This window comes from Ambystoma mexicanum, chromosome 6p, assembly GCF_040938575.1.
Source record: "Ambystoma mexicanum isolate Mex_15411 chromosome 6p, UKY_AmexF1_1, whole genome shotgun sequence".
Classification (NCBI taxonomy): domain Eukaryota; kingdom Metazoa; phylum Chordata; class Amphibia; order Caudata; family Ambystomatidae; genus Ambystoma; species Ambystoma mexicanum.
This window is the reverse complement of record NC_090935.1, coordinates 282,530,256-282,552,374: the sequence shown is the minus strand read 5'-3', so window position 1 is coordinate 282,552,374 and position 22,119 is coordinate 282,530,256. Positions and strand designations below refer to the sequence as shown.

At 50.0% G+C, this 22,119-nt stretch overlaps 1 protein-coding gene across 4 annotated transcripts in view; it reads left to right on the top strand.

Annotated features, from left to right (window-relative positions):
- CCDC68 (coiled-coil domain containing 68) overlaps window positions 1–22,119 on the top strand; it is a 459,254-nt gene that overhangs the window by 247,907 nt on the left and 189,228 nt on the right. For all 4 annotated transcript variants that reach the window (XM_069627009.1, XM_069627008.1, XM_069627010.1 and 1 more), the window contains one exon: window positions 4,275–4,403. In XM_069627009.1, the coding sequence (XP_069483110.1) occupies window positions 4,275–4,403 (129 nt within the window). The remainder of the gene's footprint in view (window positions 1–4,274; window positions 4,404–22,119) is intronic.

Below are 22,119 nucleotides of genomic sequence, written 5' to 3'. Positions count from 1 at the left end.
TTTCTCATTCCAAAGAAAGACTGAGGACTGAGACCCATCTTGGACTTGAGATAATTGAACAAATTCCTCAGAAAAGACAAATTCAAGATGGTCACTCTTTCTCAGATCCTCCAGGCCCTTCAGTTCCAGGACTGGTTGGTATCTCTGGACCTTCAGGACGCTTATTTCCATGTGCCTATCCATCTCAAACACAGGAAATACCTGAGGTTTGCAATTGGCAACTCTCACTATCAATTTCGAGTGCTGCCATTTGGGCTGACCTCCGCCCCGAGGGTCTTCACCAAGTTAATGTCGGTAGTGGCTGCAAGTTTAAGGAGGGAAGGGATTCACGTCTACCCCTACCTGGATGATTGGTTGATCAGGGCTGTTTCTCTGGAACAAGCTCAGATCCAGCTAAATCACGTGTGCCACTTCCTTCAAAGACTGGGCTTCTCCCTCAATTTAAAGAAGTCACAAATGATACCATCGCAGAGACTCCAGTTCATAGGAGCGATCCTGGACACTTCCCTGGGATAAGCCTCGCCACCAGAGGTGAGGGCTCAAGATATTCTACAAATGGTTACCAAGTTCCAACATGCCCAACGTCTCCTAGCCTTCGACTTTTTTTAGGTTGCTAGGCCTCATGGCATCCTGCATTTTCCTACTGCCAGAGGCTCGCCTGAGAATGAGATCCCTCCAGTGGGCACTGAGGACTCAGTGGTCACAATTCTCAGGGAGAATGACAGATCTTCTTCAGGTTCCCGGCAGGGTGGCTCGAGACCTTCAGTGGTGGGCCTGTCAGGAGAACATTCTGAAAGGAGAACAGTTTTGGCAACCCTGGCCGGAGATAACAGTAGTCACGGATGCCTCACTCACGGGGTGGGAAGCGCACGCCAACGACTTGACCATCAGCGGTCGTTGGTCTCCACCAGAGTCCAGACTACATGTCAACCTGTTAGAGCTGAGAGCCATCAGACGTGCGCTGAAGGCGTTCCTGCCAGCTGTACAACGGAAGAACGTCCTGATAATGACAGACAACGCGGTGGCCATGCATTACCTCAACAAAAGAGGAGGTGTAGGATCACTACCCCTGTGCAGAGAGGCGATGCAGCTCTGGTTTTGGGCAATCCAAGAAGGAATCTCTCTATCGGCAGTTCACCTAGCCGGAGAGAAGAACTTGACAGCGGACGCTCTGAGCAGGCAGAACACAGTGTCCCACGAGTGGGAGCTAGCTCAGGAAGTCCTTCAAGAGATCTTCACCCTTTGGGGAACCCCTCAGGTAGATCTGTTCGCCACCAGCCTAAACAGGAAATGCGACCTGTTCTGCTCAAGGGAATTTCCCCCAAGCAACCATACCGGACTTTCCACAAATCAATGGTGGTACTGTGTACGCACCTCACTTTCATGACTATCTGAACGAGCCTTTGGTGTTGCCTGTTCTTCCCGAAACCTCTGTCGCCTACGGAGAGGGCTTTGCACTCGATGGACCTTGCTCGTGCCCTTTGTCTTGTTCACTCTTGCCAGCCTCTCAGTTCCTTCTACTATATTACAATGCAGGATTCACTTCTCTTGGGTTTTCAATGGTTTGTCGGTCAAAGACATTCGATTGTACGGGGGATTTTGCTAGACCCCTCTATGACCACTTTGACCTTTTCCTTGCTGCTCTCATAGGGCCTCCTGGTACCAGTAGTTTCAACAAACGTGGCATCAACAGGAGTCTTTTGAATGAGCACCCATGTGGTGTCTGACCCCTCTGCAGCTGGTTTACCCTTAATGTTACCAGTTCTTTGAACCTCCCTTATTTTGCCATTTGCAACTTTTGTTCAACACAGTTCGGTTTCTTATCGGTTCTCCCATCGACTCACCGGCTGTGATGAATCACTTGGCTTTTCTTGTCTATAGTAGCAAGTGTCTCTCCCTGTTCTGTGGATCAGTGTAGGTTTGCTCCGTTTACCATTGACCTCTGCTGCAACCCACACTAGCTGTTTGCAGTCTTACATTTCCTTCCACTGAGGTTTCGTGGCTCCGGGTCAGAAAGGACAAGGTCGCTTCTCTTCTTGTCACCCTTTCGGTTCTTGCTGCCTTTCTCCTCTTGAACTGCCGTACTTGGATAGCTGTCTCGTCGTGCGGTCTGCCTTGCTCGTAGTGTGCTCTTGTGCTCCTCCTTTTATCCCTGTAGGGAAGGGAAAGGGCTGTTATGTGTGTGTGATTCTGGTCAATTGCCTGACTTTGCCTGACCCTTGTGTTGGGACATGTCTGGTAAACGGCTCCAGTGTTCGTACGTTGTCTTTTGTGGTGTGCAAAAGTGTTTGTTTTCGTGTCTGAAAAGGGGGAGTATAGAGTATCTGAGCATCCTACATGGTAGGATGGGAAAAAGTGTTATGAGAAGGGGGATACCGCATCTCACCCGTTGGCGTTCCTCTTCCACTCCCCGAGGACCCCAATCGAAGTGATCCTACCGCACTAGTCCACCCCCAGGAACTGGATCCAATAGCGATGGCCCTGCCCTGGCCACTTGGGTGACAGATCCCCGGGGACGAGCAAGTGGTACACCGCTAAATTTCTCACACAATTGAGATCCGCAAGCCAGTCCAGAGTGTGGCCTTTGGAATGGGTCAGAGATGGTGGGTTCCAAAACCACTCCTAATACTTTTGAAAGCAATTTTATTTGTCTTCCTTAATGTACAACCTCAATAAAAACCAAGATGATTGAAATCTCTGTTTGTGGATGCATGTGTGAATATGGGATCTAAACGTTTGGCATATTCCTTCATAATTGTATTATTAATCAAAATTCCTAAATTATGCAATTTTGTTGTCATAACAAAGACGCCGCCCTAATCTTTACCTTCTTTGTTTCTTAGAAGTCATATCATGCTAAAATCGTGGACAATAGTCACTGGTAGAACAAATACTGATTACACCATTGAATATGTCTAATCAATTCACCCCAAAAGTCTTGTGATCAGCATATGACTCTAGTAAACAGATCAACATCACAAGTTCAGTGAGGCCTTGATCAGTGAGGCCTTGATCAATAATTAATGTAAGTCGGGTGACCGGACTCTTCATGTCTTGCACACATTAGACCATGCACACCTTGCTTTTATGGCAATGGATGATTCAACATGTCCTGTTAAGAGCAGTGGTAGTGTCTGATGCTAGCCCGAAGTGTCTCTCAATAAATGAACATCTCTACCCAAGACACTGAATTCTGTGGTCCTAGAATCTTAGAGTATTTTTCTAAGAATATCCCCTGGAAGACTTCGAAAGGTGAGAGGGATGTTGCTCCAAGTTGAAATGCAGTTCAACTTAATCAGCACAATGGCAGCTGAATTGAATAAACTGTTATTCACACCAAAATACCTATTTTCTGTTTTTCTTCATTTACAATGATATAATTTATACATTTAACACTGTTTCACGTGATTTAAATGAAATACATTGCAGACCACAATCCACTTTAGCTGTGCTCCGTTTGAAAGCCATTAACAAGTTAGTTTAGAAAACAGCAGGTGAAGACATTGGCTAGTGTAGTCTTAAAAGTAGATCTTTATCTATTTATAAACTTCCTAGTGTTTTCCAGGTAGCGTGACATAGGTGCCAATTCTTTGGCTTCCTTGTATTTTCGCATACACAATTCCAAACATTTTCATGGTTTGCGGTATAGCCTGTATCATATTTCACGTGCTGTGGCGAAGCTGAAACAATGACTACCTGCATTTCAAAGATGCACCCTTGTTTTGGTGCCAATTAAGAGGTGGAAACCATGAATAAAATAATACATTTTTCCAGGCAGCGCTCCATAAATAAACTCCATTGGTCTTTGATTCTCCAAATACTGCCCCAGCGCAGTTTGCAGTTTTTTGGCATTAGTTTGCTTTATTGAAATATTCCTGTGTCCCATTTATTCCAACATGTCCCATCACTTTTGTTGTACATTGTTACAATGACAGAGCAGCACATTATATGGGCAATAGGTTTCTATAGATATATGTAAAAACCATTGAATAGGTCCATTATGACTGAGTATTCTTACTTAAAAAAAAAAAAAATCTGTAATACAGAGGGTATATCGAATTGTGTTCTGAAAGGCATTTTTCATGTTTCTTTATTGTAGATTAAGATAAATTGGCCTGATCAATGTAGTGATTGTTGTGTTTGGGGTCTAAATATGTTCAGTTAAATGTTTCTAAAGTGAGATAAATGAACTACGTTGACATAATTTGTAATGATTACACCTATAAAGGGCTCCTTTAAACCAGTAATGGATATTTTTCTTTATATATGTTTAGGCATCCACAAATGAACAGGAAGAGAAGTTTATGGAGAGCATAGCTAGCTTAAACCATGTTGCTGATCGAGTTCAGGAAAAGCACATTCAAATCACAGACATGGAGAATCTGATTCAACGGATGGAAGAGGTAGGTCAGTAAATGCATGCTTGTGCATGAGTTTTGTCCCCATAAATGACACCAGATTTATCTGTACCATCCTAAGCACCCAACAAATGCTTTTTTGGTGAAGCGTTGGCAGATTAAATTTCTATTTCATGTAAAAAATAATATGTTCAGGGTCAACCCCTATGGGAAATAATCTTTTTAGTATTGAATTGGAAATGGACACAAAGTGCATCAGAAAATATGTATTGATCTGAATGCTGAAGACTAATGTATTGATACCATGATACTTGGTCTCTGGGTTTACAATTCCAATGCCTAATACACTTCTACATAGGAGTATTTTTCTTCCAAGGTTGGTGTTGCAGGTAGAATGAGGTTTTTATGTATGTAACAGCCCAAGTTGAACATAGTTCAATATTCTACCCCCCTTCATTACCATAAGCAATGGCAGTAGACTGCAACATAACTGCTTAGATACATCACTTAATTGCAAATGCATTTAGGCCTTATTGTAATGGATGTTCTGTTTAACATCGATGCCCGCTTTCCTTTGTGGCAATCCTCTCAAAATTGAAGAGTTGTATATTTTTATTGTGCTACATTTATAGCAAGTACTTTACAGTTTCATGTTAATTTAATGTTTGTCAAGGATATTGACAATGATACATTCCCTTTCTGTCCTGCTTGGTTGTTGAATTGAGGTATGGTGGAACAGTTGACCCATTTCATTTCTGTATTGTTTTTGGTTATACGTGACCCTAGCATACAGAGAGTGGAGCACTGCATGGATTTGACTGAATCCTGTCAAGAAGGTACATAAGCAATTCATATTTACATCCAACAATACTCCAAAAAGGAGGGTAGCTTATGAGACTAAAATAAAGACAATAATCTATCATACATTACATGCATAAAAACTAATATTTTCTCCCATAAGAACAGAAATTGTCATCTTGGATCTAAGAACCACTCGCGAGTCTGGTGGATTGATGAATACTTTTTTATTAGTAAAGTGGTAGCAGACACATACCCAATGACAGACTTCCGTGCAAGTGAACCCACCTCCCTCCTATGACCCAGTCTCTTATACCCCTATGAATACATTCTTTCAAATGGCAGGGGGAGCGGTCTCAACCTGGCAAGGTCACACCGTACAACATTTTGTTGACAGAGAACAAACCCTCATCATTCAGCCTTTGATGCCAGCTGCGCTCAGCCATGTTCGTTGGTGTCGTCGGTGAAAACAGCATAGCGTAATACGTTTCTCCAAGGTGAATATACTTCTAAAAGCTCTGCACCCTCTCCGAGGTAGGTGAGTCCCTGTAACATGATGACTTCCGGCAGTTTAAGCTGCCTTTCAGCAGGAAAGTGAGTGCAGAGAGCATGCTTAGCTATGCCGAAAGGAATATATTTGGAAGGGATTGTGTCCTCCGACGTATTCCACATCTATGACAGTAATCGCCACAGCTGTGCTGCTTCAGAAAATTTCTGTCGCTGGTGTCCTACGTCGATGACATTGATATGCTGTCCCTTGAGGGCCTCCATTGAGAGCCGACGTCACCGGATGTTATAAGTAGGACGCACAATGTCTCCAGCCTCAGTTCCGTTTTTTCCGGGAACGTGTTCGCCTCAGAGTCTCGGCGCACCTCGGTTCTTCTCCTGTTGAATTGGTTCTTCGTACTTGGTTACTTGTGAAATATGTCTTTGTCTTCTTCTACCCCGAGGTCGGGCTTCAAGAAGTGCCGGGACTGCGGTTCCAAGATGTCGCTTATGGACCCGCACAACGTCTGCTTGTGGTGCCTCAGCGAGAGCCACGCCACCGATGACGGCGATTAATGCCCGTCGTTGACGTCGAAGGCCTTGCGGGAGCAGAAGTTTTCTGTAGATAGGGTTTCCAAACCCCGTAAGTCGAAATCCGCTGGGCTTTCGACCGACTATTCGAGGGGCGACTGTCCGCGTCGGCGTAAGTCCAGGGGGTCTCGGTCCCGGAGTGGTTCCCGCCATTCCTCCGTCTCTTCTAGTCATTCGCGGAAGCGCCGTCACCGGTCACCTTCCCTGTCCTTGTCCAAGGACTCCGCCATACGGCGGGTAGCTTGTCCCAACAAGCATTATTCTCTGGCGGAATGGGACGCATTTCGCAAAGGAGATGATGGAGATGATGGAGATTTTCGAATCGCAGGGCACCGTTCCGTCCGCGCCTTCGAGAGAAGCCGTCAAGGAACACGTTAGGGCCACTGCTCGCACGCCTTCGGGCTCGGGCGGTCGGCGCGATCATCGGGAGCCGTCGAGGTCCTGATCAGGAAAGGTTGATCGCACTAGTTGTGCCAGGTCCAGGTCCCGGTCCTCGACGCCCTCGAAACAGTTGGAGCCTGTGAGGCCTTCTAAGAAGGCATCGACGCCGTCGGCGCCATGTCCGTCGAGGGACTCTCTTGAGGCTCGACCTCCGAGGAAGTTGTTGACGCCATTGGCACCAAGGCCGTCGAAGGACACGCTCGATGCCTTTTGAGGCGGCTTTGTCGGAGGTGCCCCGGAGGCCGGTGGAAACTCTGAGGAAGGCCCTGAGTAAATCAGTGAGGCCTGTGTTTGAGCCTTTTTCTGTACCCTCATCCAGGGATTTATTCCAGCCTTTTGATTACATCTCAGAGGTGGATGAAGGGTCAGATGTGGAGGGGGTTTGTTCCTCTTGAGGTTCCTGATGACCTGTTATTGGGTCATAGCCAGATGGAAGACCTGCGTCAATCCTTACATGACGCCAGTGGTCTGGACACCTCTCCGAGGTTGAGTTTGGCAGGCCTGAGCCTGCTACACACGCTGAGTCGTCGTACAAGCGTCTCATGTCGAGGGTGAGGGAGTACTTGGGGTGGTCTGCTCCACCTGTGGATTTTCTGCAGGATGACCTGACGGATCTTTTGGACCAAGGTCCACCCACTGACCTGGTGCTGCCATTTCATATTGCCTTACAAAGAAGGGTGGCGGCGGCGGTATGGACTGCTCCGGAGTGTGTCCCGGCAGTGAATAAGTTGCTACCGAAAAAATACCGTCCTGCCAGTGGCGACCCCTGCTACTTGTCTACGCACCCCACTCGGGAGAGTTTTGGTGGTGCAGGCGGCTACGGCACCAGCGAAGCAGGCTGCGTACCCTACCATCCCTCCGGATAGGGACGACAAGCGCTTTGACGGTTGGGCGAAGAAAGTGTTTTTGTCTGGGGGTATGGCTTTAAAGGCAGCCAACTCTGTTTGTGCCCTGGCAAGAAACACTCACACTCTGTATCTTTGGCAGCTGAACATATTCCCGAAGGGGAGGAAGAGGAGGTTCCTTTCGATACTGCTCTTCCTTTGGTAGATCGCGGGGGTCTGTCAGCCAAAGGGGCCAACTTAGGAGTACCAGAGGTGGAAAACAAGGTACTCGAGGCGCCAAAGCTGCGAGGGCAGTTGCCTCTTTGCCCTCGGGCACTGCCGCAGCCGCTCAGTCATGAGGCCATGTCCCATGGTTCGCCGGTTGGGGGAAGGCTGGCGCAGCATCTTGTATAATGGCGTGCCATTACTTCAGCTGTGTGGGTTCTGGAGATCATAGCCCACGGCTACTGTCTTCCTTTCCGGCAGAGGCCTCGCAACAATCCACTGGGGAAGCTCTCTTTGAAGAGTCCGGTTCCGCTCCTTGCGCAGGAAATAAAATCCCTGCTGGAGAAAGGCACGATAGCCTGTAGCAGAGAGGGATGGTATTCACCATATTTTTTGATCCTGAAAAAAGGCGGGGGATTGAGACCCATCGTGGACTTGCGTGGTTTGAACAAGCTCCTCAGGAAGGACAAGTTCAAGATGGTTACTCTCTCTCAAGTCCTCCAGGCCCTTCAACTTCAGGACTGGTTGGTGTCTCTCGACCTCAAGGATGCTTACTTTCATGTGCTGATTCATCCCAAGCACAGGAAGTACCGGAGGTTCGCGGTTGGCGACTTGCATTTTCAGTTTCGGGTCCTGCCGTTCAGATTGACCTCCGCCCTGAGGGTCTTCACCAAGCTAATGGTGGTGGTGGCAGCGTATCTCAGGAAAGGGGGATTCACGTCTAACCCTACCTGGACGATTGGTTGATCAGGATGTGCTCGCCTGAGCAAGTCCTGAATCATCTACTCCCTTCACAGGCTGGGCTTCTCCCTCAACTTAAAGAAGTCCCACTTGACACCTAACAAGCGGCTCCAGTACATCGCAGCAGTGCTCGACACATCCCTGGGGCAGTGTTCGCGTCCCCAGGTGAGGGCTCATCACATTTGCAGATGGACAAGTTTCAACATGCCCAGAGTCTCCCGGTGTTCGAGTTCTTGAGGTTGCTCGGCCTCATGGCATCCTGCATTCTACTAGTGCCAGAGGCCAGGCTGTGGATGAGATCTCTGCAGTGGGCTCTCAAGATGCAGTGGTCGCAGTCCTCCGGCAGGATGTCTGATCCCATTCAGGTGCCGCCCTCGGTCGCCCAGTTTCTTCTGTGGTGGGCCATCAAAGGCAATCTGATGAAGGGAGCTCCATTTTGGCTACCCTGGCCGGAGGTGACGATCGTGACGGACGCATCCCTCACGGGATGGGGAGCTCATGCCAACGAGTTGACAGTTAGCGGTCGTTGGTCTCTGTCAGAGTCCAGACTCCATATCAATCTGTTGGAACTGGGGGCCGTCAGGCTAGCCCTGAATGCTTTTCTGCCGTCTGTGCGGGGGAATAATGTCCTGATTCTGACGGACAATACAGTGGCCATGGACTACCTCAACAAAAAGAGGGTGGGGGGGAGGGTCTCTCCCACTGTGCAGAGAGGCGATGCTGCTCTGGTTCTGGGCAATCCAGCAGGAAATTTCGAGCTCGGTAGTTCATCTGGCCGGAGACGAAAAAGAGGCAGAGGACGCTCTGAGCAGGCTGAGCACGGTCTCTCACAAGTGGGAGCTGGCTCAGGAAGTTCTTTTGGAGATCTTCGCCCTTTGGGGGACCACACAAGTGGATCTCTTTGCCACCAGTGTCAACCAGAAGTGCGAAAGATTCTGCTTGCTGGAATTTCCTCCAAGAGGAGCCTTGGGGGATGCGTTCGTAGTGGAGTGGTCCTTCCTACTGCTGTACGCGTTTCCTCCAGTCCCCGTCATTCCGCAAGTGCTGCAGAGGTTACAGAGGTTCGGTTCCCGAATGATCCCCATCGCTCCGGCATGGGCTCGGAGAGCGTGGTACCCGGACCTTCTCGGCATGTCCATCTGCCCTCAACGCCATCTTCCCTACCGAGACGATCTGCTCTCACAGGAGGGGGGTTGGTTTCTCCACCCAGAGGTCATGTCTCTTAACCTTCAGGTTTCTTTTCAGAAAGGTTGAGGTACAAGGATTGGGACCTCCCTGAAGACATGATGGAGGTGTTGCTCTCGGCCAGAAGGCCAGCAACAAAATCCCTGTACCGTTGCCGTTGGAGAAAGTTCTGCGACTGGTGCAGGGTACAGAATGTGGATACTTTTCAGTGTTCAATTCCTGTGGTTCCTGTGGTTCCACAAGGGCCTGCAAGTGGGTACCATTAAGGGTTACTTGGCGGCGATGTCCATATTTAAGCGCTCGTCTGAGGAGTGTTCTTAATTTAAGATTCCTTTGATTTTTCAGTTTCTGAAAGAGCTAACTAATGTGTTTCCTCCGTCACCTTTCCAGGTGCCCGGTAGGGATTTGAACTTCGTGTCCAGTTCTTTGATGCCAGCTTACCTGAAACCAAGGACCTGCAGAGAGAGGAAGAACACTACGAAACTTACCTGGAACAGTATCCTGTCTTCAATCCATCGCCGACTTATATCCACTCACCTGAAGGTATGAACTCCATCATCCGGCACCGCATGCATCCTGGAATACCATAACCTGGAAAGAGGAGAAAGAAAGACAGCATTAGTAAGCGTTTATTCACGTTTCCTCCTGAATGAAGACAGTCACACAATTCTTACCTGGGTAGTCATCTCCTGGTCAATATCATTGCTGGAACATTACGGCGCTCGGCGAGGAACATCGCAAACTGCAAGGAGAGAAAAGACACAGGTTAGCAATATAAAAAGCGAACCAGCGCCGTGCATCGCGCATTACTGACCGGACGGCATCGCGCACACCGCGCTTACGCCTACCGGCCCATGTTCATCTTCAAACTGCATGACAACACCAAAATAATTTTCCATACCTAAAAGGAAAGAACCAAGACATTATTATTCAAACTAAGAGGAACATAAGAACTGCATATGAAGACTGTAAAGCAGCAAACCTACAGAGTCGCAGCAGCCCTGGATTCCCACAGGGGAGCTTGCACCAGTGAAGTAACTTGGTCTCTGCTCGCCCCCCACATCTACGCGCCCCTGCCACGAGGAGCAGGACAGAGAATCCACCTTTTACAATATTAAGGTGTGGAGAGGGCCCAAGGGGGAGGAAGGAGTTGAGGCCAAGGGAGGTGGGACAAAATAAAGACAATCTGATATTGAATCCAGCTCTCCTATATTGCAGACTCATCTTTAACCAGAGGCCTTACCAAGGGACCGGGAGAGGGTTCGAGAGTGCAAATCATCCAACCAGGGCTGGGTGCCGTCCCCGTGGATACCAGGTGAACGTAACAGAACACAAAGCCTCAATAATATTATCCACCTGGGCGTCATGGAGACTTCAGAGACTGACCAGTTAGTTCAGTTGTTGGGACAATTACGCGCTGAAGTACATTCAGCCAGGCAAGAAACAAACGCTCTTAGGAGGGATTTGATTGTTACTAAGGATCGTACCGACGAAATAAGTAGACAATTGCTCCAATCGCAGGCAGGACAGACCCCATTGCCTGGTAACATTCTGCCAACACCTGTACCAACTTCTTCCACCAATCCAGTACAAATAACCCTTCCTGGGGCAGTTTCTTTAGCTACACCTGAACGATTTACAGGGGACCCCAAGAAGTACGCAACAGTCATGAACCAGTGTCGTCTTCATATCCTTTGAAGACCTGGGGCTTTTCCTAACGACCAAGCACGGGTTGCTTTTGTCTTGTCATATCTGAGTGGCAGTGCTTCGGATTGGTCGGTACCATTGGTAAGTCAGGATAACCCGTTGTTGCATGACTTTGGGGGTTTCCAGACGGAAATGGAAAAACTCTTTGCTCATCATACCCAAGGCCAAGCATTGGACAACAAACTTTTGTCACTCCGTCAAGGAAGTCAAGACTTGCTTACATATATAGCAACATTTAACAGACTAGTCGTTGAAGCTGGGTGGCCTGAGGGGAAAAAAGGACCACACTATATCATTGGGGTCTACGAGGGGAACTAAAGGATGTCCTTGCTCAAGTGGTTAACCCACCTAAAGACTGTGGAGAATTCTTCAACCTTGTGGTGCATTTAGATCACAGATTACAAGACTGAAAAGCGGACCGGATAAGGTTAGACACTCGAGCTGTGTATGTCCGGTCAAAGGATAATGTTCTACGTACATTGGAAAACACAATAGAACCCATGCAAATCGGAGGTGTACGGCCCCCTTTAAATAAATCTGAAAGAGAAAAGAGAAGGCAACAGCAATTATGCTTATATTGTGGAAAATCGGGCCACTTCCTCAAAGAATGTCCAGTGAAACCACCAAGGAGAACTGTTGGAGCCACAGAGAAGGAAGATAATAATAAGGAGTTGGAAAACTACCAAGCCTGGCAAGCGTAGAGGTCCGCTTGTCGAGCGAGAAGGATGAGCCACAGACCTCACACTTTGCATTACCAGTAATTTTGATCAATCACCAACAACTGCCTCGGATGCATGTTGTCGAAGCATACATAGACAGCGGAGCAGTTGGGAATTATGTAGACCAAGATCTGGCAGCAGACATGGGGTTTCCGTTATGCTCTGAAAAAGTTACTACAGTTGATGGGACAGAAATAGCTTCCGGACCAGTAACCCAATGCACAGCAGCGCTAACACTACTGTGCCAGGATGGACACCGAGAATCTATTGCATTCGACCTCATCAAAGCTCCTCAGTTTCGACTAATCTTAGGGATGCCATGGTTGGTAGCTCACAACCCTGTAATAGATTGGCGTGCCAAGAGGTTGGCCTTTTCCAATGAGTGTGCTTGCACCTGTTATTACCAAGGAAAGGGGAAAACAGACTTGTGTACATCTGATACTCCCAGTACGGCGGCGATTGTACTAGGTGTGACTAGTACTCTACGAAATGAATACCAAGATTTTCAAGACATGTTCTAGAAAGAACAAGCCAATAAACTACCACCGCACAGGCCCTACGATTGTCAGAGCAACCTCATACCTGGTGCGCAAATTCCTTGTGGTCGAATCTATGCACTTACTGAACCAGAAAACCTCAATTTTAAATATTATCTTGATCAGTACCTGGCAAATGGATTTATCCACCCATCTAAATCACCGGCAGCCAGTCCCTTATTCTTCGTACCAAAGAAGGGAGGAGATTTGAGGACTTGCATCGACTATCGCACATTAAACCAGATCACAGTAAAAAAACGTTATCCACTGCCCCTTATTCCCGAATTATTGGATCAAGTCAAAGATGCCCAAATCTATACCAAACTAGACCTTAGGGGGGCATACCATCTTGTTCGAGTGAAGAAAGGAGACGAAAGGAAAACCGCCTTTCGTACCAAATACGGCTTGTATGAATACCAGGTAATGCATTTTGGACTTTGCAATGCTCCTGCTGCATTCCAGTACTTTATGAATGATGTTTTGCAGGAGTTAATCGACGTTTGCGCCAAGGTTTACATTGATGACATCTTAGTGTATTCTGCTACAAAAGAAGACCATGTCAGGCATGCCCGCTCCATCCTTACTAAACTCCACCAACATAAACTGTATGCTAAACTTGAAAAAAATCTCTTTTCATGTCACTGAAGTGGAGTTCCTCGGTTTTATCCTCCCACCAAAAGGTATCAGAATGGATAGGCACAAGGTAGATGCCATTCTTAACTGGCCGTCACCAACTTCATTTAAAGTAATCCAAAGTATGTTGGGCTTTGCAAACTTTTACCACCGATTCATCCCACATTTTTCCAAAATAGTGCATCCAATTACATCACTATTGAGAAAAAAACAATAACATTTTCCATTGGACCGAAGAAGCAGAGAAGGCCTTTCAAGAACTTAAGAAAAAATTCACTTCTGCTCAAGTTGTACGGCATCCTCACCCCGACCTCCCTTATATAGTTGAAACAGATGCCTCTAGCATGGCTATGGGAGCTGTTCTCTCACAAAGGGACCCAGGAACTAGCCAGTTACACCCTGTGGCCTTCTGGTCACAAAACTTCTCACCTCCCGAACTCAACTATGCTATCACAGACAAAGAACTCTTGGCTATAAAATCAGCTTTCAAGGCATGGTGACACTATCTCCTTGGTGCTAGACATACTGTCACGGTCATAACTGATCATCGAAACCTGCAATACCTAAAAACAGCAAAAGCTCAATCATCCTGTCAACTGCGGTGGGCTCTTTTCTTCGCTGAATAGGACTACGTGATCGCCTACCGGCCAGGAGTCCGAAGCGGAAAGGCTGACGCCTTGTCCCACATGGGTGTTGATGAAAAGGTATACATTACTCCAGATCCAGTAGCCATCATTCCAGAAGACAAACTCCTGGGTTTTACGACAACATTGACACAGGGTGAACTCCAAAACAAGATCCAACTCTTAATGGATCCCACTTTCTCACAAGAGTGGTGTACTCAAGGAGAACATTACACCATTAAAGACCAGTTACCATATTTTAGGAATTGTCTATACTTGCCAAGTAAAGATTTACAAGAGCAGGTTATTTTGGGTTATCACGACTCAATGATTGAAGGTCATCCTGGAATTGCCAAGACTCTAGCTAAAGTAAAACAAAACTATTGGTGGCCCACATGGCGTAAAGAAATCATACAATTTATCCAATCTGACGGTGTGTGTGCACAAAACAAGTCCCAAAAGCAGAAACCAGCTGGTCTTCTCCAACGATTGGAAATTCCTCTCGCACCATGGCACACACTGTCCCTTGATTTCATTACAGATCTACCTCCCAGTCAAGGATTCAACACCATCTTAGTAGTTGTAGACTTGTTCTCTAAAATGGCACACTTTATTCCTTTTAAGGGTCTTCCAAATGCATCCAATTTAGCAAATGTATTCCTGGAGGAAATCGTACGGCTACATGGCTTTCCATCGGTCTTGATCTCAGATCGAGGTAGTCAGTTCGTATCCAACTTCTGGACGAAATGCTGTTCAATGGCCCAAATCAACATTCGACTATACACAAGTCACCATCCTCAAACAGATGGCCAAACAGAAAGAACAAACCTAACCCTCGAGCAATACTTGCGATGCATGTTACATCAAGTGGAAAGAAACTGGACAGACTTGTTTTGGATAGCTGAATATGCCTATAATAATTCATTACACACCAGCACTGGACAAACCCCTTTCTACACTATATATGGTAGACATCCACGTACTTCAGAATTGGATCTCCCAACCCCTTTGGAAATGCCAGCGGTTAAAACCCTACATACGACTAATTCCCAGGCCTTCAAAGAAGCAGCAGAACATTTACTCCAAGCCAAGAACAGACAAAAGAAATTCGCTGACCAACATCGTAGTAAAGCCCCCGACTATCAAATTGGAGACAAGGTCTGGTTAGCATCAAAATATGTGCCCATAAAAGGGACTCAGACCTTTCGTCCCCGATATCTGGGACCTTATTCTATTGAATCCATAATAAATCCAGTTGCAGTTAAATAAGCCCTACCACCCACTATGCAGATTCATCCTGTGTTTCACGTATCACTCCTGAAACCGGTACAGCCCGGTACTCGGGTTACAACACCACCAAAACCAGTATTAGTTGACAGAGAACCAGAGTTTGAAGTAAAGGATATCCTAAACTCAAAATACATCAGATCCAAACTATACTACTTAGTTGATTGGAAGGGATACGGCCCTCAAGACAGATCATGGGAACCTAGTGAATAAATCCATGCACCTCGCTTAATTAAAAAGTTCCATCAGAATTACCCAGCCAAACCAGGACCAGGCAGAAGTGCCACCGTGAGAGGGGCATTGGGGGGTGGGAGGGTGAGTGCTGTCATGACCCTTGCCCCTGGCCCTCACTGGCAAGTCAGCCTTCCAGTTAGGGCCAGGTCAAAGGCCTTAAAACCTCATCCAAGACTCTCTTGGAGTCAGTCCTGGCGCATTTGGCGCCAGGCTCATAACCATCATGTAGACCAACATTAGAATGGGACTATTTACTTGGGACTATTTAACTTGAGGGGGTTCAGCCAACATGGAGGCACACATAGCTCAGTTACAAGGAACTGAGCTATGCAGTCTAGTCTTTTGGGTGTGGCAGGCCTGGGACTATTTTACCTGGACTACTTTACCTGAGGATATTTAAACCACACCCAAACAGCAGAACATGCTTTGCGTTATTCTGCTGTGGGCAGCGTAACGCTCACTGTGTCCAGTTCTTTGATGCCAGCTTACCTGAAACCAAGGACCTGCAGAGAGAGAAAGAACACTACGAAACTTACCTGGAACAGTATCCTGTCTTCAATCCATCACCGACTTAATTTCCACTCACCTGAAGGTACAAACTCCATCATCCGGCACCGCATGCGTCCTGGAATACCATAACCTGGAAAGAGAAGAAAGAAAGACGGCATTAGTAAGCGTTTACTCACGTTTCCTCCCGAATGAAGAAAGCCACCCAATTCTTACCTGGGTAGTCATCTTCTGGTCAGTATCATTGCTGGAACATTATGGCGCTCGGCGAGGAACATCGCAACCTGCAAGGAGAGAAAAGACACAGGTTAGCAATATAAAAGGCGAAACAGTGCTGCACATCGCGCATTACTAACCGGACAGCATCGCGCACACCACGCTTTCGGCTACCGGCCCATGCTCATCTTCAAACTGCATGACAACACCAAAATACCTTTCCATACCTAAAAGGAAAGACGCAAGACATTATTATTCGAACTAAGAGGAACATAAGAACTGCATATAAAGACTGTAAAGCAGCACACCTACGGAGTTGCAGCAAGCCTAGATTCCCACAGGGGGGCTTGCACCAGTGAAGTAACTTGGTCGCTGCTCGCCCTCCACATCTACCCGCCCCGGCCACGAGGAGCAGGACGGAGAATCCACCTTTTACAATATTAAGGTGAGGAGAGGGCTCAAGAGGGAAGGAAGGAGTTGAGGCCAAGGGAGGTGGAAAAACATAAAGACAGTCTGGTATTGAATCCAGCTCTCCTATATTGCAGACCCATCTTTAACCAGGGCCTTACCAAGGGACCGGGAGAGGGTTCGAGAGTGCAAATCATCCAACCAGGGCTGGGTGGCATCCCCGTGGATACCAGGTGAGCGTAACATCAGTTTGAGCCCTTACATTCTTGTCCATTTAGACTGTTGTCCTTTGAGACTGTATTTTTAGTTGCGGTTACTTCCGCTCGCAGAGTGAGTGAGTTGCATGCACTATCCGCCTAGCCACCTTTCACGGTGTTCCATAAGGACAGGGTTGTCCTTGGGGTTTGTCCTTCTTTTCTTCCGACAGTTGTGTCGGAATTTCATTTGAGCAGAAGGTAATTCTTCCAGCGTTCTATCCTCCTCCGCATCCTGGAAGAGGAGAGGCTCCATAGGTTGGATCCTAGGAAAGCTTTAAGTTTCTACCTCTCACGCATGTCCCGGGTCAGAGTGGACGATCAGCTATTTGTGGGATACGCTAGAAGGCGTTTAGGTCAAGCTGCTTGTCCCGTTGGATCATCTTGACAATCTCTGAATGCTACCATCTGGTGGGTAAGGACCCTTAGGTGAGCTTACGGGCTCATTCTACTAGGGGTGTGGCTGCCTCCACTACTCTGCAGAGGGGTGTTCCCATTTGTAATCTTTGTGAAGCAGCCACATGGGCCTCTGTCCATACTTTTGTCAGACACTATTCCCTGGATTCCATCCATGGGCAAGATTGAGCCTTTGGTAAGGCGATCTACTATTCTGCAATTTGATTGGGCATTCTAAAATTCTAAATACTTTTCTCCAGCATGGGGTCTGGCATGGATTCACATGCTCATGAATATCCCCGTCGTCAGGCTGGGAATCCTCGGTAAAGAAAAAAACCAGTATCGGTTTCGTTTCTGATCTGTCTTTCGTAGTAATAACCAATCCCTGGTCTCTGCGTCATACTGACCACAGCCAATGACTGCCCACTACCTAAGCACCGCCCCTGGCAGCCATCTTCAGATTTTTACCACACGTTCATGTGTTGGGATCCTCGTGCTATTGCTTTCGAGCGTTAGTGCTATTTTTTCACGTTTTTTCTCAAAACTTTGTTTTTTCCGGTCAAAAGAGCCTCAAGCTCCACCGACTCTCCATCCGATCAACGGGGACCCGTGTCGGATTCGTCTGCGCCCCTCAAGGGTGAAGATTTCGTCGAGCTACGTTTTGGAGGACTCCAGAAGCTTCTCAGGCCCGGACATGGCCCAGGAGAAGGGAAGCTCGACGCCCGGAAAGCTGTTCAGGGTCTGCCCTGGATGCCAGCTGCAGAACGTCTTTAAGGAGGACGAACACTCCTTTTTGTCTCTACTGCTTACATGAGGACAAGACGCACGTGGAGAAGGACTGTGCGTTTTGCGGCAATATGTCGAAGTGGACCATGAAGGACCGCCACCAACGCCTCGCCAACTGGCTGGAAGGAAAGAGCCCGTCAGGCGAGAAGAAGAGGAAGAAATCCGAGCGGTCTTCTAAGACCTTTGAGGACGCCCCGGCGACGGGGGTCCAACACAAGGCCAAGCACCGCGAGTCCGCTGGCACCGGGAGCGCTGAACGGTCAGGCTCTACGGGCGCCAGGCAGGGCGCACCCTCCCCGGCACCTTCAGCCACGAGCCAACGCTCTGGGTCGGGTAAGAGGAAGGGCGAGCACCCGGCGAGGCTCCTGGAGAGGTCCCGGTCGAGCTCGAAGGCCCCATCGGAGGGGGAGCGAGGCAGTGTCCCCCCCCCCCTCAAGGATAAGGCGGTGAGCGCACCTAAGGTGGTGAAGGCCTTAATCCATCCGGCCAAGCCCTCTATTGATGGAGGCTACACCAGTGGTGGCGACCTCGGGGCTCAGAGTCTCCCTGCCACCTCGGAGGGAGTCCTCTTTTGTGCCCATCGATAGGACCCCCGTGAAATCCCCGGCGGGGAAGAAAAAGGGGGGGCAGGGCGTCGTCGTAGATTCGGCTTCAGAGGAAGAGCTGATCGAGGTCTTCAGCCATGGCCTTGGCGTGGATGAAGACCGGTCCGTTGGGATGGATCCCGACGCAGGTGACGACGACAGCGTCAAGGGTGCCGACGGGGCCCCTGATCGCCCGTCGGATTCCCCTCTGCCAGCGCCGCAAGACAACTCGGCGGCCATTTTGTTGGCTATACAGTCCTTATGCTCAGAGATAAGGACGAGACTACCGTTGCCGACGGAGGAGCCTCTCCCGTCGGGGGATCCTGAACCGGGACCTTCGGGTGTTCCCCCTCCCAAGAAAAGAAGGATTCACCCTCCACCTCCTTTTCAGCCGTCGCGACCCGTCCAGCCCTCCTCCCCGTCCACCCGAGGGGATGATACGGGGACTGACACGGCAGCGACGGGTACGGACGACGAGGATCTCCCGTCGTCACCTCCCACCAGGGCCTCTCCGCCCGACGAGATTGGATCCTTCCACTCCATGATCGCCAGGGCATCCGAGCTTTTCCAACTCTGCCCTGAGGAGAAGAAAAAGGAAGGATTCCTTTATCAACGGCGCGAGGCCAAGAGGAAGACGGTCCTCGCGGTGCCTCTACTGGACGACATTTGGGATGAGGGCTTGCCCTCCTCAAGAACCCTTCCACGACGCCAGCTAGAAGAGACCGGTACGAAAAGAAGTACCGGGTCCCGGACGCGGCCCCCCTGTGCCTCCGGGCGCAGCCTACCCCGGACTCCGTCGTCTCCGCGGCGGCCAGGAAGAAAGCGCGGGGGGGTGCGGCCTCCACATCGACTTCCCCACCGGACGGCGAGAGAAAGAAATTGGACGCTATGGGACGCAGGGTCATCTCGTCTGCAGCGACGACGATTAAATCGGCCAATGCCTTGGCTATCGTGGCCCGCTACGACAGGGAGCTATGGTACAAACTGGCTCCCCTGCTGGACTTCCTACCGGACGACAAGAGGGCGGATGCCCTGGAGATCCTACAGGAAGGTGAGGTGGCATCGGACCACGCCATCACTATTGCGACGGACATCGCCGACACTGGATTTCGCCAGTTGGGCAACGGCGTGTGCCTTAGGCGGCGTGGATGGCTCAAGGCTACGGACTTCCGTCAAGACGTACAGACCAGAGTCCTGGACATGCCGTTCGATGGGAACAACCTGTTTGGGAAAACAGTGGACGATTCCCTTCAGGCCATTAAAGCGGACACTGAGACGGCCCGGGCCCTTGGGGTTCTACAGCAACGACGGACGCCCTTTCGGAGCAGCGGAGGCAATGGCGCCTCCAAAGGTTCCGGCGGCGGTTTTTCTACCTACCGTCAAGCGGCCCGCTCGTCGTCTCAAGAGGCCTACAGAGGATGAGGCAAGTCTGGAGGACCCCGCCGTCGTCGCCAAGGAGGTCAAGGTGGCAAAGCCTCGTCGAAACAGGATTGAACCGGCCGTGGGGTCGGGCCCCCACCGAAGCACCCCGGTGGGAGGCCGGCTGGCGAGCTTCGTCAGCGTGTGGGAGTCCATCTCCACCGACCGTTGGGTGCTGGACGCCTTGGCCCGGGGCCACGCGCTCGAGTTTCAAAGAAGGTGCCCGCGCGTCCCCCCCCTTGGCCAGGAGAGAGCTTCACGTCCCTCAGCTTCTCCTGGAGGTAAAGGCGTTGCTCAGGAAGGGCGCCATCGAACTCGTCCCAAAGAGGCTTCGGGGCTCCGGAGTTTACTCGAGATACTTCCTCGTGAAGAAGAAGACGGGAGGATGGCGCCCCATCCTAGACCTGCGACGTCTGAACAAGTTCATCAAGGCGCAGAAGTTCCGGATGGTCACCCTCCAGCACGTCCTGGGTCAGCTGGAGGAAGGAGACTTCCTGTCGTCGTTGGATTTGGAAGATGCCTACTTCCATATTCCCATCCTAAAGGGGCACCGAAAATTCCTCAGGTTTGTGGTCCAAGGGCGTCACTACCAGTTCAAAGCCCTCCCCTTCGGACTACGGTCGGCACCCAGGGTATTTACCAAGTGCCTTGCACCGGTGGCGGCGCAGCTGCGCCGCGAGGGGATCCACGTCTACCCCTATCTGGACGACTGGCTCATTCGAGCCAAGACGAGGGAGCTCGCCGTGGACCACACGGCAAGGACCGTCCAACTTCTCATGGACCTGGGATTCTCCGTGAACTACGCCAAGTCCCACCTGGTACCCGCACAAAACGCACTGTTTCTGGGAGCGAAGCTCGACACAGTGTCCCTTCTGGCCTCCCCGTCGGAGGAAAGGACCAGGTCCATCCTGGGCAAGGTACAGCGGATGTTGGTTTCCGACGCGGCCAAGGTGAGGTCCATCAAGTCCCTCCTCGGAATGATGTCCTCTTGCATCTACCTCATTCCCATGTGCAGGCTCTGGATGCGCCCGTTGCAGGAGTTCCTGGACACGCGCTGGATCCAAACGATGGGCGGCTTAGAGGAGAGGATCACACTCGACGAGAGTTTCCGCCAAGCGGTCCGGTGGTGGGGCACCCGCGCGCATCTGACGGCGGGCATGGACTTCCAGACCCCAGACCACCAGGAGACAGTGACCACGGATGCCTCCCTGGAAGGGTGGGGAGCGCACACCGAAAATCTGTACGCGAGAGGCCTCTGGCTCCCGACGGAGAAGTCCCTCCATATCAACGTCCTGGAGCTCCGTGCAGTGTTCTGGGCCCTCCGGTCCTTCCTTCCGTCCCTCAAGGGCAAGGTGGTGAGGATCTTCACCGACAACACCACCACCATGTTTTACATCAGGAAACAGGGCGGAACCAGGTCCCCAGCACTGTCCAAGGAGGCGCAGGACCTGTGGCATTGGGCAGTCGCCCAAAGGATGTTTCTGGTGCCGTTTCATCTGGCAGGGATAAAAAACACCATGGCTGACTCACTCAGCAGGGAGCTGCGCTCGTGCCACGAGTGGGAACTACGGCATGATCTAGTGGATCGCCTCTTCCGACGGTGGGGCACACCCCAGATCGACCTGTTCGCGACGGCGACGAACTCCAAGTGCCGGAGGTTCGCCAGCAGGTTTCCCCAGGCGAGGAGCATGGGCGATGCTTTCTCGTTCCCCTGGGAGGGCCTGTTCCTCTACGCGTTCCCTCCTTTGCCACTGCTAATCCGGCTCGTCAACCAGCTCAAGAGGTCACGGTGCAGGATGATCCTCGTCGCACCTGCGTGGCCGAGGCAGATATGGTTCCCGGATCTTCTGGACTTGTCAGCGTCCCCGCCAATCAAGCTGCCGGTGGACGCGGATCTACTCTCCAGGGAAGGAGGCGCCATCCTCCACCACGACCCGAAATCGCTTAACTTGCAGGCCTGGCACCTGCAGCGTTAGAGTTTGGAGGATACGACATACCGGCCGACTGCAGAGAGGTTCTTGCAAAGGCCAGGGCGTCCTCGACTCTTAAATGCTACGGACACAAATGGAAGAGGTTCTCTGTCTGGTGCCACGCACAGAAGATTAACCCTCTACGGATTACGGCTCCCCAGGTACTGCCGTACCTGCTGACGCTGGCCAAA